This window comes from Papio anubis, chromosome 6, assembly GCF_008728515.1.
Source record: "Papio anubis isolate 15944 chromosome 6, Panubis1.0, whole genome shotgun sequence".
Taxonomy (NCBI): domain Eukaryota; kingdom Metazoa; phylum Chordata; class Mammalia; order Primates; family Cercopithecidae; genus Papio; species Papio anubis.
Window position 1 is genome coordinate 144,577,387 of NC_044981.1, and position 17,286 is coordinate 144,594,672.

At 40.2% G+C, this 17,286-nt stretch overlaps 1 protein-coding gene across 10 annotated transcripts in view; it reads left to right on the plus strand.

Moving 5' to 3' along the window:
• Positions 1-17,286, plus strand: part of CEP85L (centrosomal protein 85 like) — a 238,224-nt gene that overhangs the window by 57,526 nt on the left and 163,412 nt on the right. Inside the window, exons 1-2 of one of the 10 annotated variants that reach the window (XM_021937944.2) lie at positions 4,579-4,783; positions 12,336-12,564. The exons of 5 other annotated variants lie outside the window; for them this stretch is intronic. Coding sequence is in view for 2 of the 5 variants with exons in the window: in XM_003898253.5 (XP_003898302.1) it covers positions 761-833 (73 nt within the window). In the remaining 3 variants the exon portion in view is untranslated. Of the gene's footprint in view, positions 1-141; positions 834-4,507; positions 4,536-4,578; positions 4,784-11,548; positions 12,565-17,286 lie in introns of those variants that run through there. 4 more of the 10 variants (XM_003898253.5, XM_021937938.2, XM_021937939.2 and 1 more) reach the window with 4 other exon arrangements.

Here is a 17,286-nt window from a genome sequence, read left to right on the forward strand (position 1 = left end):
TGAGGATTTAAATCCCAATCCTAATTCCAAGGGAGGCTGGAAGCCCCCTCAGCCGCGCCCTGGCTTGGCCCCTTCATCTCGAGCTGCGGTGACGCCGGGGGCAGGTCTTCCACGTGTCTTTACAGAGGTGCCAGGAGGGAGGGCGTGAGGGATTACCCAAGGGAGGGGAGAATATCGCAAAATATCGCAAAATAGGCCAAGTCGCTGCCCTCTACTCAACTCGCAGGGCCGGAGGATGGAGACGGAGGGATGCGGCGGGAGGGCGGGACAGCCCAGTCGCCGCCAAGTAGGAGAAGCGGAGTCGGGGAAGCCCACCCACCCGCCGGCCCGCCGCAGTCCCCGCCCTGCGCCGCGCCGCGCACGCCTGAAGTCATTGCCTGAGGCCCCGCCCCCTCGCGGCCCCAGCCCCGGCTCTGGCTCAGCCGGCGGTGGGGGTGGAGAGAACCCGCAGCTGCAACTTCGCCTGGAGCCTTTGAGCCTGGGCTCAGCCGGGGATCTAACAGCCGTCACTGCTGAGTCGCCGCTTCCCCGGCGCGGGCCTCAGCCCAGCCGGTTTGGCCATGGCAGCCGCTGCCACTGCGGCGAATCTGGCCCCTGCGCTCCCCGCCCGTAGCTGAACAGCCGTTAACCAGCCATCCCGCCTTTCCTCCTGCCCGTGCCGCCGAGGCCCAGGCTCCGCGCAAGTTTCCGCCAGCGAAGAAGCAGGAGGACGGACGTGAGGAGTCGGGCGTCCCCGGCCCACCCGGCCCTCTCGCCCGCGATGTGGGGGCGCTTTCTGGCTCCGGAGGCCAGCGGCCGGGATAGCCCCGGCGGAGCCCGCAGCTTCCCTGCCGGTAAGGAACGGCACAACGCCCCGGCTGGGGTGGGGGTCACGGCCGACCGCGGCGCCTGGGGACCTCGCCTCCGCTCCCCTCCCGCCTCAGGCCTGTCTTCCCCTGGCCGCCTCCCCGACGTCGCCGCGCGCCCAGTGTCCTCCCCGCTGCCAGCACCCGGGCTGACATCTGGCTTGCCGCGTCCCAGGCGCATCAGCTCCGCATCCCTCGTCCCCGCCGCTCCTCCTTGGGCTGCAGCCCCAGCGCCCCCAACTTCCAGCTCGCTTGGGCCCCCGCGGGTTGAGCTTTATTGTCTGCCCGGCTTTTTCCTTTCACTCGTGGGGTGTGTGACCGGCGTGATAACGGGGCTTGCCCGTCGCTCGCTGGGACCCGGGCGGGAAGGTCGCTGCGACCGTGCTGCGGCGGCGGCTCGGGCGCGTCTCCCAGGGGCCGCAGTTCCGTGCCCTCCAGGCTTCTGGGAGGCGCGGGCTGGGGTTGGCTGTGCCCACGCCCGCAGCCGCTACTTTTAGGGCGCGTTTTGGGGAGGGAGAATGCTGCCAGAGATGCGACCGCTATCAGCCACCCCCAAGGGAACTTCAGCCCCTCGGAATCAGCCACCCCCAAGGGAACTTAAGCCGTTCGGAGGAACCTGGTCGCCGCCCCGCAGCCCCTCCGGCGTAAGGGGAGGGCGCGTCTTGCAGTAGCCAATGGACCATTGAGCAACCAGGTTGCGAATCTGTTTGGCTTTCCGTGGTCCCTTCAAGGAAAATTAGGGGTTTGCTGCATTCCGTGTCTGATGGGGGCTGTTTGTATCGGACAGCCATTTCGTGCTTGCGTCGCTCAGAAGTTATGTAGGAGCCACAAAATTAGGATAAATCTTCCCCTAACTTGGGATAAAAAATAAGTCTTGGGTTGCCTGTGATATGTTCTCTAACGATGATGGTCCTTCCAGGCACTTTTAATCTTAATTGAGTTTTGAGGCCTTTTGAGAAACTGAGTTATATGGACCTTCTATGCAGAAAAAACAATGCCATATATACATACGCAAAATTTTCCCTACAGTTTTAGCTGGTTCTGGGACTCCTGTTAAGTAACCTTGCTCCACACAGTGTTTGAGCTCGACTTGTGTAACTTAGAGATATTTTTGCATACATTTCCAAAGAGGTTACTTACAAAACAAAAAAAGCAGAAGCAGCATTTGGAAAGGGGTCTTTTGATGGTAATATTTTCTACTGTTTTTTAAAAAATCAGGCACTAACCGAGTCACTAATATCAGGCTATTGAAATTTCGAATAATGCAATTCTGTGATAGTTTAGATATTTGTGATGTGGTTTTTAAAAAGACATATATACATTTTAAAAAGCCAGAGTTAGATTTGAATCATTCACTTAAGTTTAGTCCTGAAACACTTTTAGAAATTTAATGTAGGTATGAATTTTATAAAAAGCAGTATTAAGTAGGGATGTTTTTTTTCTAAATTGTATGCTATTTGTCCTAAGGAGACAGTAGTTCAGAGATTTCCCCAGTTTACAGATTATTCACAAATCCTGTCATCTAAGTAACTTAAGTGATTGAGAAGCTACTTCATTATCCCTAGGGGCTAGAGGGAGTGGTTTCAGTTTATCTGAAAATGTCAAAAGCCATCTGTAATGTCTTTAACCTATTAAAATTTATTCGTGATAATAGCAGCTTGTTTGGAGGTATATCACTGAGGCTTGGTGTCTATTTTTCATTGTTTTCTATGAAGAGAACATTTTAGTATGTAAAGTTGAGTAAGGAAGGACTTTGTTATGTTGCAGTCTCTAGAGAGACATTTGCTATGGCATAGAATAATAGTGGAAGAAGATAATTCATAAATACTACCCAAATTGAAAAAATTTGGACAGTATAGCTGTACCAAAGCATGTATTTTATCTCAATTTGTCAGTAATAAACCATTGGCAAATCAGGACATGGCTTTGAAAAGTTTTTTTTCAGCTATATGCTGAAATAGTAATGTATTTATTGTGTTTCTTCCCTTTTTGAGCAAACATAAATATTTAAAATTATCTTTGATAATTTTAAGTTTTAAAAAGTTCTACCTTAGATGAAAAACTTGTGTTGCTTCTTGTGCAAATGAACAGATGGTGAAGGTCAAGATAATGACCTCTGAGTTGATTCATGTAGGGATCTTTTGGAAGGAAATTTTTATTTTTGAAATGTTGTTCAGTATATCTTTTGAATAATTTGAGCAGTTATTCTAGCCCTAAAATTGGACTTGTCTGAAAACAAAGTGTGAAGGCAGGGATAAGTAAATAATTTCTGGTATTAAAGTGAGTTTATCTTAATATGTGGATTAATTCAAGGTGTCCTGAAACTGGTTTGTTTGTTTATACAAATATGTAACTAGACTAAAGGAAAAGCCAAAGGTACTGTAGAACCACTTCCTAAAAATCAGAAGAAAATTTTTTTTTAAAGAAATGGCAGTACAAAATAGGAATAATAAGTGTAGTTTGAAAAATACTGAACTTTAGCCTTCACTTTAGGATTCAGTTTGATTTGGCTTTTCCCATTTTTCAGCTTTATGGAGTAACTGTTGTAAACCAAAAATAAAATGAGTATTTATTTGTTTATATTTTGAGACAGAGTTTCCCTCTGTTGCCCAGCCTGGAGTGCAGTGGTGCGATCTCGGATCACTGCAACTTCTGCCTCCCGGTTCCAAGCGATTCTCGTGCCTCAGCCTCCCAAATAGCTGGGATTACAGGCATGTGCCACCATGCCCAGCTAATTTTTGTATTTTTAGTGGAGACAGGGTCTTACCATGTTGGCCATGCTGGTCTTGAACTCTTGGCCTCAAGTGATCCACCGGCCTCAGCCTTCCAAAGTGCTGGGATTATAGGCGTGAGTCACCCCGCCCAGCTAAAATGAGTGTTTTCCTAAGTTTCCTTACAAAGGTCAAATAAAAGCCTCTCTTTTTTATATTGGCAAGTGTGGTTAGAAAGGTAATTTAAAATAGAACAATGGGTATGTTTTTTATGCATTTGGTTGATTGCATTTGAGATTACCCTATTGTTCAGAATGTATACTGGTTTCAAATTGGGTGAAGGATAACCATATTTCCCATAAGCTTTTGAAATCTAGCATGATAGAGTGATACTTTGAGTACTTCCTAACACCTAATTGTGCTAAGTATGTTCCTTTTCATAAATAATTTTTTAAAAATAATAACTCAAGCCAGGCATGGTGGCTCATGCCTATAATCCCAGGACTTTGGGAGGCCAAGGTGGGCAGATCGCTTGAGGTCAGGAGTTCCAAACCAGCCTGGCCAACACGGTGAAACCCAGTCTCTACTAAAAATACAAAAATTAACTGGGCGTGGTGGTGTGCGCCTGTAATCCTAGCTACTCAGGAGGTTGAAGGCAGGAGAATCGCTTGAACCCGGGAGGCCGAGGTTGCAGTGAGCTGAGATCATGTCACTGCACTCCAGCCTGGGTAACAGAGTGAGTCTCTGTCTCAAAAAACAAAACCAAAATCTTATATATTCAACTCCTAAAACATTTTGAGGTAGAGTGTTATACTTTTATAGTATGTGAAAATAAAATGTTACAGGAAACACTTGAGCTGAAAAAAAAGTCATTTGTTCATTGCTTTGAGCTTTATATTTACCTCTTAGTTGATGCATTGCCATAAGGTGTTTAGTGATGTCATAATGATAGTGGTAATAACTGGTATGGTTACAACAGGTAATATTGTTTTCTGCTGTAGTTCTGAATTAGATGGACTTCTAAGAGTACTGTAGTAACAATGAAACATAACTCTGGCCTAAACCCAGCTGGGCATGTTCTTTCATAATAGGTTTTGGGGGGGGGGGAGTAAGAGGTGAATCTTAACTTTAGTGATGACTTTTGTGAAATGAACTTGATTAATAATTGGAATTTGATCACTTACTGGCTTGAATGAAGCTGGTAAATTAATCTGAGGCCAAGTAATGGTGAGTTGATAACCTCTATTGTCATGTTGTAATATTTATGTGTGTGAACAGAAAGGGTTGAGAGAGTCATGATTTTTCTGACTGGATGAAATGTGTATTTATATACTTTGAAAAGATGATGAAGACAGTCTTCTGGATAGTATTTTCCTGAGTTGTAGCCTAATTAGTTTACATACATTTTGCATTAAGAAAATGAAGAATGTGATCATCAGACACTTTTTAAGCCATATACTTTTTTTTTTTTTTTTTGAGGCGGAGTCTTCACTCTGTCGCCCAGGCTGGAGTGCAGTGGCACCATCTCGGCTCACTGCAAGCTCCGCCTCCCGGGTTCACACCATTCTTCTGCCTCAGCCTCCCGAGTAGCTGGGACTACAGGTGCCCGCCACCGCGCCCGGCTAATTTTTTGTATTTTAGTAGAGACGGGGTTTCACCGTGTTAGCCAGGATGGTCTCATCTCCTGACCTCGTGATCCGCCTGCCTCGGCCTCCCAAAGTGCAGGGATTACAGGCGTGAGCCACCGCGCCCAGCCTTTTTTTTTTTTTTTTTTTTTTGAGACAGAGTCTCTGTCACCCAGGGGTTGACTGCACTGGAGTGCAGTGGTGCGATCTTGGCTTACAGCAGCCTCCGTCTCCTGGGTTCAAGCGATTCTCCTGCCTCGGCCTCCCGAGTATCTGGGATTAGAGGCATAAACCACCATACCTGACTAATGTTTTGTATTTTTGTAGAGACGGGATTTCACCATGTTGACCAGGTTGGTCTTGAACTCCTGACCTCAAGTGATCCGCCTGCCTCAGCCTCCCAAAGTGCTGGGATTACAGCCATAAGCCACCGCACCCAGCCAATTTTTAAGCAATAACATGTTATTCATTATTATTACTACTATAAAGATTTTCATATTTTACACCGGCAAAATAATATTCTAAGAAGAGCAATTTATTGTGTAGGGTCATTTAAGGATGGGCGTGATCAACATAAAAATAATATCAAGTTACTTTCCTTTTTTTTTTTTTTTGAGACAGAATCTTGTTCTGTCGCCCAGGCTGGAGTGCAGTGGTGCGATCTCGGCTCGCTGCAACCTCTGCCTCCTGAGTTCAAGTGATTCTTCTGCTTCAGCCTCCCGAGTAGGTGAGACTGCAGGCGTGCACCACCATGCCCAGCTAATTTTCGTATTTTTAGTAGAGACAGAGTTTCACAATATTGGCCAGCCTGGTCTCGAACTCCTGACCTTGTTATCTGCCAGCCTCGGCCTCCCAAAGTGCTGGGATTACAGGCGTGAGCCACTGCACCTGGCCCCAAATTACTTTTCATATCAATATTTTGCTTTCTGTTTCCTTTAATTAAAAAAATGGTTACCTAGCATAGTGCTTGTTACCTTGGCATTAGAAATGTTTGTGAGTTATTCTTTAAATAAATATAGTATGCTAGACATTGTATTAGCCTCTGGGGATATATCATTGAACAAGAAAGATAAGGTTGTTGCTCTAAGGAGGCTTGTATTTTACTTTTAAAAACATTTTTTAGGTTTTTGTTTTTTGTTTTTTGTTTCATTTTTGAGACAGTGTCTTGCTCTGTCAGTCAGGCTGGAGTGCGGTGGTGCAATCATAGGTCTGTGCAGCCTTGACCTGCCAGGATCAAGCAGTCCTCTCACCTCAGCCTCTCAGGCTCAGCTGGGAATACAGGCATGTGCCATGACTGCTGGCTGATTTTTATATTTTTTGTAGAGATGAGGTCTCACTGTTACCCAGGCTGGTCTTGAACTTTTAGGCTCCAGTGATCTCCCGCCTGGGCCTTCCCAACTATTGGGATGACAGGCATGAGCCACCATGCTACCTGGTAGTGGCTTGCATTTTAGCGGGGAGGACAGTAAGTGAACAGATAATGAGATGATTCAGCTAGTGTTAAGTACTAAGAGGAAAAGAAGATTGGTGAGGTGGCAGGGGATGGGCAGAGCTCCTTGAGTGGCTGGTCAGGGAGGCCTCTGAGGAGGTAACATTGTTACCTGAATGATGAGAAGAAACCAGACATGAAGGGAGAAGTGTTCAGGTGGAGGGAACAAAAAAATCTCCAAGGCAGAAATGAGTTTGAGAAGTTTGAAGAACTCCAGTGAGTCTGGAGCTTAGTGAGCAGGACTGTGAGGTGAAGAAGGCCTGATAATAACGTTGAGGGGTTGTAGGGAGTCTGGATTCTATTCCGCATGTCTGAAGATGCTGGAGAGTGGCTTTATTCTTTCACTCCTGAGCACATCGAGTGCCTACTATGAGGCAGATACTATTCCCATGTATTGGAGACATGGAACAGATATTCCTTGTCCTGGGTGCTTACAGTCAGTCTTGGCTATTCTGTGGAAGAAGAAATTGTAGAGGAGTGGGGCAAGAACAGCAGTAGGGAAGACAGCTAATAGGCCATTGCAGTTATTAGGTGAGAGATGATGGCTTGAGTTAGAATGGTTAGATTGGATTTGGAGAGAAGAAAATGGATTTGGGATATACATGAGAAATCTTAAGTATTTACTGATGGTTTGGAGTTGTCTAGTAAGGGAAAGAGCAGTCAAAGATGACATCTTAATTTTGGCTTCTTTGATTATAATTGATAGTGATGCCATTTCCTGTGATGGGGAAGGTTAGTGGGCAGAGGACAGTGGGGAGAGAGTATAAGGAAGATAAATGGAATCAAGAGTTCTTTTTTGGCCATGTGAAATCTGAGATCCTTTTGAGAAATTCAGGTGAGATGTTGAGTATGATGTTGGGTATAAATGCTGGAGCTCAGTGGGGAGGTTGCTGGGTGAGAGACAGGAATTTGAGGTTTACTTGGGTATAAATGGTGTTTAAAGGTCATGGGTCACACTGAGAGAATAGAGAAGACAGTAGAGGACTAAGCCCTGGGACACTACATTTTCTCTTCAGGCAGAGGAAGGTGAGCTGTCCCCAAAGACGCTGAGAAGGAGCAGCCAGGGAAGTAGGAGTAAAAGCAGAAGAATGAAGTGTTCTGGTAGACAGGAGTCTGAAGGCAGTAGTGATCACCAGTCTCATGCTTCCAGGCAGCCATGTAAGATGAGTCCGAACAAAATGCATCAATGCATTTGGCCAGTTTCAGTGAGATACTTAAAAATTTGAAATTAGAGATTATCTAATCCAGTGGAGCTGACTTTATTGCATAAGGATTGATACATAAGTGCTTAATAAATGTTTGAATTGCTTTCTCTTTACCACTTATTAAGCTAGGGTGACCAGTTGTCTAGGTTTGCCTGAAGTTTCAGTTTTAAAAAACTAGGGGATGTGTGTCATAGGTTGCCTGGGACTGAAGGGTTTCCTGGGATTCCTTACATTGAACAGTGGCCAAGTCTTGACCAGAGTACTGTGTCTGCTCAGGGCATCTGAACCAGTGTTAACAGTGTTCTCATCCATCAGAATAGAAGATTCTCTCAATCAGGGAACCAGACTTTAGTACTGTATCTAGTTTTATTTCATGCTTATATTAACCTTTGTCTGATCTGAGAATCTGCCTCAGAAAAGTAACTGTATCCCTACTTTTGCTTTTTTTGTCCTGCCATAAAGTGTTTAAAGACTTCATTAGGTAGTGCCAAATTAATTAAAGTGGTTGATAGGATTTTAAGTTCCTTTAAAGAGAGAGTTAACGTAAGATCAGAAACTGTTGTATGCCTTTCTACACTGTTAGTGTGACTTATTTGCTTTATTGATACTCCTTTTGAAAGTAGTTTTTAGTATTAAAGTTTAGAGTTCTGAAATGAACTACAGTTTTTAGTTATATATTTCTCTGAAAGATTTTGGGATGAAAGATTTGGACTATGTTTCATGTAGTTTAACATTTTCTACCAGTTGGTTACATTGCTTTTGTAGAGGCAGAGATTACCTCCTGACCATAAGAAATTACATATATATGGCCTTGCCATGACATTTCTGAAGCTTTTCTAAAGCATTCTCATTAATACTGAGCATTCTGTCTCATTTTAGGAATAATGTACTGAAAAGTTAGACTAGAAGTTAAGTGCTTTAATTTTGGGAACAGAAAACTTCCGTATATTTATAAAGTTTCTCAATTATTTTGAAATATTTTAAGACTTTTTATTTTTCTTTAGCCATTTAAATGTATTGTTTATGGTTTTTATGTTCTAGGACAATGATAAGCCTGTCTGAAACACCAAGTTGTATATATTTGTAGTGGTTTTATGAACAGCCTCATTAGTTGTTAACTGTACCTTATTTTCCCAGTTTTTAAACAGGAAAAAGGACTTACAAAAAACTAAATTAAATACATGGCTATTATTCCTAATAGTTGCCAAAATGCTTTTTTGAACACGACTTTTTTTTGTTTTTGAGACGGAGTCTCTCTGTCACCCAGGCTGGAGTGCAGTGGTGTGATCTTGGCTCACTGCAACCTCTGCCTCCCAAGTAGCTGGGATTACAGGTGTGCACCACCACTCTGGACTAATTTGTTATATATATATATTTTTAGTAGAGATAGGGTTTCACTGTATTGGCCAGGCTGGTCTCGAACTCCTGGCCTCAGGTGATCCGCCCCCCTCAGCCTCCCAAAGTGCTGGTATTACAGGTGTGAGCCACCGTGCCTAGCCCAAGAAAAGCCAATTAGCTTAGATTGAGCTAGATTTTAATGTAGGTATTTTTTGACTAGTGTGTTTATGTGAGAAAGTATACTTACTTGATGCTGCTAACCTTATTTTAGCTGAGTGAAAGCATCTTCAGTGACTGTTTAAGTTTAATTTCCAGTCTTGGAATCTGATCTTATTTTATTCTTGATTCTTACTTTCTTCTGGCCTAGAATTTTACGTTTGGTTAGAACCTAACTTTTCGTGTCTGAGCAGATCTTTGGATCTCTTTTGGGGTTGGAGCAGCACACTTTCTCAGTTCCCCTCCCCATTTTGCTACCTGTTGTTTATTTTTAATTTTTTTGACACATTGTTACAAACCTTTCATAAAAAGGGTAGGGTAGGTGTATAGCAAATGTTTTGAGACTATAGAGAATCAATGGACTCCTTATTTTTTAGACATGCCTAACAGTAAAAATTTCACCCAAGTGCTCCTATTTTAAGTATGCAATATTTATTATACTTTATCAATTTTAAAATGTACTTTAAAAATGTTTTGGCATTTTTGATATCTGGATGCATCATGTAATTCAGGGTGTCATTTAATTGGCATCCTTTTTTTTAGTGGTACATATAATTGATATATTTTAAAAATTATTTTTTCTAACTCACGTATGCAGATACATGAGTCATGTTGATTTCCAGTATGCCCTCTCCATATTGAGCATTTCATTTGAAAGCATCATCTTTACCCTAATGGGGATTAATGATTATTTTTTCAAACAGAAATTCTTGGTGCCATATGACTGTCAGATCTGATTTTGTAATTTTTTTTTTCTCTTGCAAAAGGAATGTTGAAGAGTGTGCATGGGAAGCATCAACTTGACTATTTTCTTGCTTGTTTATACTTATATTTTTAGTATTATCTTCAGGTTTTTCAACTTCAAGTTTCTTTGCATTAATATTTTAGAGCCACAGATCCATTTTATGAGGTTGCTAAAGTAAAACTACATAATGTTATCGATATGCAAATCTGTTTAACCAGCCATGAACTGCAATGCATTTCCGTATGAAAAAATCAAATGAACGAAGGAGAGTGTCACTGTCAAGCCCTCTGTATAGAACACCTCCATTTATGTTATATATGTGTAACATAACGCTCTGACAATCCGAGTAAGGGTACTAGTGTTAACCTGTATGTTAAATATTATAGCAAAATGTAATATGTTACTTTTTCCTAAAGATACTTTTCGATATAAACAGAAGTTGTTTTCTTCCAGCAGCTTGCCAGTGGCTTGGCTCATGTACTCCCTGGCATGCATGTATTCACTTTGGAGATCGTAGGGATAGAAAGCTTATGCTTAATCTCTTGGAATAATGTTAAAAAAGTGGTGGTTATCAGAGAGATGGGCATTGGGTTTGTGTTTTGAAGGAGATAAGTAGTTGTAAACATGCTAGTAGGATATTAATATTAACAGAGAAGCTGGTGACAGCATGGATGTCCTTGATTGAATAGGGAGGGAAAAGAGCAAGGTTAAAAACTTGGAAGAGAGTGGGGTACTGTACCTCATGAGGAGCAGAAGAATTATTGTTATGTGGTATTTGTCAGATGATTTTTTTTTCTCATTATTAAAGTTACACATGCTCAGTAAAATGTTGACTCAGTACAGAAAAGCTTAAAGTGAAGTAAGCTTTTTCATCTTCCTTTCATGCCAGTCCTCCACTCCATTTTTAATAGTTTTTAAGTTATCCTTCTGGAAAATTTCTATGCATGGACAATAATAAAAATAATAACATTTTTTGAGATCCTAATCATATGCCTGGCACTTTCAAAAATATCTTTACAGGCCAGGCACAGTGGCTCACATCTGTAATCCCAGCACTTTGGGAAGCTGAGAGGGCGGATCACCTGAGGTCAGGAGTTTGAGACCAGCCTGGCCAACATGGTGAAACCCCATCTCTACTAAAAAAACCCCACAAAATTAGCCATGCATGGTGGTGTGTGCCTGTAATCCCCACAACTTGGGAGGTTGAGACAGGTGAATCTCTTGAACCTGGGGATGAAGGTTGCAGTGAACCGAGATCATGCCACTGCACTCCAGCCTGGGCAACCGAGAGAGGCTCTGTCTCAAAAACAACAACAACAAAAAACTTTACATGTTCATTGATCACAACAACCCTATAATATAGGTACTATTCTATAATTTTTTTCTTCTTACATATGAAGAAATTGAGGCACAGAGAGGTTAAGTGATTTATGAGGACTTACTGCTAATAAGAGGGAGAATGAACCTGCACCCAGGTAGCCTGGTTTCATAGTGCACGTCTTTTCCATTGAGATATACTGGTAATTCTATGATAAAAGAAACAAATTAAGACTATTGGAGTCACTTACCCTAGAGATAAATAGTACTGAAATGGAGTGGAGGATTGGGATGGAGAAAATAACACTATGTGATGTTTCTGCCATCTTAGCTAGATATTCTGCACAGTGTAGTATAAGATTTGTTGGTTTTTTCTTTTTGGCTACTGTTAGTATGAACATTTTTTCTTACAGTTTAATGTTCTAATTTTTTTGTGTGACTTTTGTGTCTTTTTACCTATTGGAGACTGTTTTCCCATGTTAGGAATGTTGGCCGTCAGCTCTCTAAATTATTTAAAATTACTTGAAAAAAAGCTGCATTGATAGATATTTACTGATCTCTAAATAGATACTTAAATGCATAGTGGCTCAAGGGATAGTTTAAAATATCCTGGATTTTAAAATAAGCAGACAACCACCACCAAACAAAACCCCTGTTTTAATCCTTCTTCTAAACAGAAAGATATTTTTGTAGTTGTAAGGCTTCCAAAATTCTAATTTTGTTCTGTGAACATTTGTTAGGTGTCCAGTGGTTATGATGACTACATTTATTGAGACCCTGTATAAGTGTGCAGCTCTATGCTAGGTACTGGACACTAAAAAAAGTTGCCTTTCATTTTTCATAGTTTGGTGAGAGAGAAGAAAGTCGTATACATATGGGTTAATATAATTTAATAAATGTTGTTGGAATTTTGAATAATATATTGGGAGTGAACAAAGTAGTAGTTATTTAATGCCACCTAGAGGAATCAGGGAAGACAGAACAAGTTAATTCTGAACTAGGACTCTTAAGATACAGAAGTGAAACAGCTTGGAGTCATGAAAGAGTCTCATCTGTTTGGAGGAAGTGATTAGGTAAGTGTGGCTGGATAGTTTTTGTAAGTAGAAGTTGCAAAGTAAAGCTGACAATTGGTGAAGAACTTTGCCTGACTTACGGAGTTTGAATTTTATGTCATATGCCGTAAGGGGCTCACAGATCTATGTAAGTAGAAGAATAACATAAACATGCTTGATTCTAGAAGATAATTCTGATAGTAGAGTAGAGACTGGCTTGAGTGGAGTTATTCCAGCAACAGAATAGGTTCTCTGTGCAAAAGTACTTGTTAATATTTCAGAGATGTTAAAATGTGAACCACATGCTACTTACATAATATGAGGGTAAACACACTTTATCTACTGTTTTATTTGAAAGGATTGGTTTCCAAGTTGATTTTAAGACCTAATGGGTGACAGATAATCTGCATTCTGAAAAACATTGCAATTTGTATTCTTGATTTGTATTCTGTATTCAGCTTATTTAAAAGTATAAATCTGCTTTGTCAGTAGTATTTTTATTTTCTTCGATTTAGAGCTATCATTAAAATATTCAGTGAGATTAGTTCTTGTTCTCAGTGCAGTTACATATATATTCAAATACTGTGGAAGACTTGATACTGTATGCATTTTTACTTCCAATAAAAGAGCTTCAGAAATAGAATAGGTTGCTTTTTTATTTAATGCTAATCTTCTGTCTGAGAAATATTCAGAATTTTTAATGTTATCCCCAGGCAGCTCAGTTTTCTATTTAAAAGAATTAAAATTAGTATTAAAAACATTAGTATTGAAAAATGTTCCAAAGAGGAGTTCCAATGTAGAGTGTCTTGGGATCTTTGCTGTTCTTACAGCAGTGCTTTTGTCTTTAGTTAAGACATTATTGCCAGAGATTATTCAGCCTTATTTTAAGTTTTATGTGTACAGTGCATACTAGATATCAATATTCCCATTTCAGTAACACAGTCTTGTAACTATTCTGTGAGAAAATTTTCCTTATCAAATCGCTTGGTCAGCATATTTCACATGTACTTCTTCCTGTATTGTGTTTTTGGATTGACTTGTCTAAAGACAAGTCATGTCATTCTTCTCAGACCGTGAATTTTTTCAGTCTGAATTAAAAGATTAGAATGTTATTTTCATGACATTTTTTAATCATCTTCAATGTTTGAGGCACATAAAATACCAGATCTTCTTTTTAAAGACATAGTTATACTTAAAGGTTAAGGAAAATTAGTTCAGGTGGGAGGAGATCAATTTATATAGTTAATTCTTTTCTTTTCTTTTTTTTTTGAGACAGGGTCTCACTGTGTTGCCCAGGCTGGTCTTGAACTCCTGGGCTTAAGCAATCTTGCTGCAGCTTCCTGAGTAGCTGGCATTATAGGCATGTGCCACATGTGATGTATATTGCCTAATAGCCTATCAAAAGTTTGTGTTTTTGTAATGAACAGATTAACATTACCATTATCAGTGTATGGGAGTATCTAGGAATACTGTTGTTTTGTTCTTTTAACATTTTTGCTAGATTGATAGCTGAAAAATAGCATGTCTTCTGAATTTGATACTACTTGTTTACCAGTGGGCTTGGATTATTTTTCAGAGGTTTTTATTTATTTGTGTTTTTCCCTTTGGGGTTTGTCCTTTGTCCGTTTAGACTAAACTCTTTAGTATTTATTTATTTATTTTTTAGTTTGCTTATGATCTCTTTATAATTATGCATTAGTACCATATCTGCAAATATTTTTAGTGTTTACCTTTAATTTTTTAAATATATAGACAACTTTTTTTTTTTTTTTTTTTTTTTTTTTGAGACGGAGTCTTGCTTTGTTACCCAGGCTGGAGTGTGGTGGCATGATCTCGGCTTACTACAGCCTCAACCTCCCAGGTTCAAGTAGCTTAGCCTCCCAAGTAGCTGAGACTGCAGGCGTGTGCCACCATGCACACAGGCAAACATTTTTTTGTATGTATATTTTTTCTTTTGTAGAGATGGACTTTTGCCATGTTTCCTAGGCTGGTCTTAAACTCTTGAACTCAAGCTGTCTGCCTGCATTGGCCTCCCAAAGTGCTGGGATTACAGGTGTGAGCCACCCTGCCCGGCCTAGACAACAATTTGATGATTTATGTGGTTGCTTACTTTTTGTGTCCTTCTGTAAAAATCTGAGGTTCAAGTTTATAAGGTGGCAGTACACTGAAGGAAATTCTAGGAAGACCATTTCCCTGAGTTGCTAAATAAAAAGGCTCTAAGTGTGTACTGTTCTGTGATTCAAAGATAGAATTTAGAGTTTCTAGAGGGGTGGAATGATAGCATGTCTTAGACCATTTTCCCTGTCATTTCTCATAGCTTTTTTTGTGTAAGAGCTCGATAACAGATAGTTGAGATTGTACTGATGTGCTTTGGAAATCTGTGGAATAGGTATCTTACTGAGTAGATGATACTGAGATACTGTGATGGAAATTGAAGATTACAACTATTGTTCTTTTCTAAATAGAAGACTGTCCCCACTTTCACATCTGTAGACAAAATTAGATTTTTTCTAGTTTTCTCAATATTGTATTCAAGTTGTCCAGAGAAACAGAGCCAATAGGATTTAATTAATTAATTAATTAATTAAGAATTGGCTCATGAGATGATGGTGGCTGAGAAGTCCCAAGATCTGTGAGGTGATTTGGCAAGCTGGAGACCTGGGATTGTTGATAGCATAGTTCCAGTCTGAAGGTTGGTAGGCTCAAGCCCCAGGAAGAGATCAGTTCAAGGTTGAAGGTAGGAAAAAGCCAGTGTTTTAGTCAAAGGGGATCAGGCAAGAAGAATTCTCTTTTGCTTAGGGGATGGTTAGCTTTTTTGTTCTGGTCCGGCCTTCAGTTGATTCAGTGAAGCCCACCCACATTATGCAGGGCAGTCTGCCTTATCCAGTCGACCAATTTGAATATTGAGCTCATCCAGACACCTTCAAGAAGTAATGTTTGACTGCATATCTGGGCACCCCAAGGTCCAGTCCAGTTGTCATATAAAATTAACCATCACACGTATTCGACATTGGCCAAGAGTTCCATACCATATGGATAAACTGAGATCACTTATTCTGGAAAAAGAAACCTAAAACACTTGTTGACTTTTATTTGTCTTTGTAATCCTTCAAAAATTTCAGTAGTGCTTTCATGAATTGTCAGATTCTGAGCAGCCTGGCTTGCTGATATGTCGTCTAGGATAAGCTTACTTTTCTTCCAAATAAAGGATGGCTGGAGTTACTTATTATGAATCAGTTGAATTTTAGGGAATATTTTCAGTTAGAATGATTTTTTACCCTACATCTCAGGAGTCTGCAAACTGGTCCCCAGGTTACATCTGACTTGTCGCCTGTTTTTGTAAATAAAGTTTTATTACAACATAGCCACATCCATTTTATTGTCTACAGCTGATTTAGACTACAGTGGCAGAACTGGCTAGTTGAGACTGAGATTGAGTGACCTACAAAACTGAAAATATTTACTATCTGGCTCTTGACAGAAAAGGGTTTTGTTGAACTGTTTTTCTGGCAATAATTAATTATACAAGACTAATGATGGAAGGTTGTCCTAACTTGTGATAATAACACCATAGCATTAGTATATACAGTGGGGCTTTCCTCCCCATTACTGGAGTGAGTGAGTGAGTGGAGACAGAGTGAGAGAATGATTATTTCCTTTTAATCTACAGATTGCTTATTGGCCAAGACTTGTCAACAATAAATAGGGTAGAGGTGTGTTGTGGGCTTTAATGGAGCGTGACTTTATACTGCTCAAAATAGTTATATTGCCTAAAAGCGAGAGTTTTAATTTTAGCCATTTTATGCAGCTTTTGTAAAAATTGTTACTAGGAATCTGAATTTATGTATCTTGATCTATAGCTGGTTTCTAATCTCAGAATCAAATGTTGATATAATCTGCAAATCAGTATACGTAATTTTCAGCCTTTCCCCACATAAACTGGTAGAATGAATAATAATAGTAACCAAAGATGGAGTAAATGTTCCTGTAATGTATTTCTTCCTTTAGTAAAACATAGTCAGTGTTAGCATTTAGATACAGAGCTCCTGAAAGCTTCTTCCATGTATATAAATGTACAAACTCTTCTCCAGCTATGGAATCATATTATTTATATAGCTACGTAAAATGCTTCTCTTCCATACACACTTAATGTATTTTGGACGTTCTTCCATGTTAAAAAATAGGTTGATAAAATCATTTTTAGCACTCAAACATTATCAACTAATTTACAGTATATATTTTGTTCATAGGCATTTACTTACTTTAAGCAGTGCTGTCAGGAATGTCCTTATATTCATGTTTATTTGTACTTGTCTGATATTCCCTTAGGATAAATTCTCAGTAGAAGGTCATGTCTATGTTGAAATTTAGATATCACTTTCCAGTTTGTCCTTTAGAAAGGTTGTACCAATTTGCAAGGCCACAAAAATATATGAACATTCCCCTCACTTGGTTGACACCAGTCTTTCATTTGTCAACTTGATAGTTTTAAAAATCCAGAAAATTTATTGTCTTTTTCGCTTCTCCCACTATTAGTGAGATTTGGTGTATTTTCTTATATTTATTTTTCATTTACATAAAGTCCCAGCCTATTTATGCTATTTGGTGGGTATTCTTAAAAAAAAAAACGATTATCCGGCTAATAGGTTTGCACTTGTGAGACTAGGCTGGTTGCCATTTTTGATAATGGTTTAGGTAGGACTTTGAGCTCATTTAGATGGGATGTTACCTGATTGAAAAAAA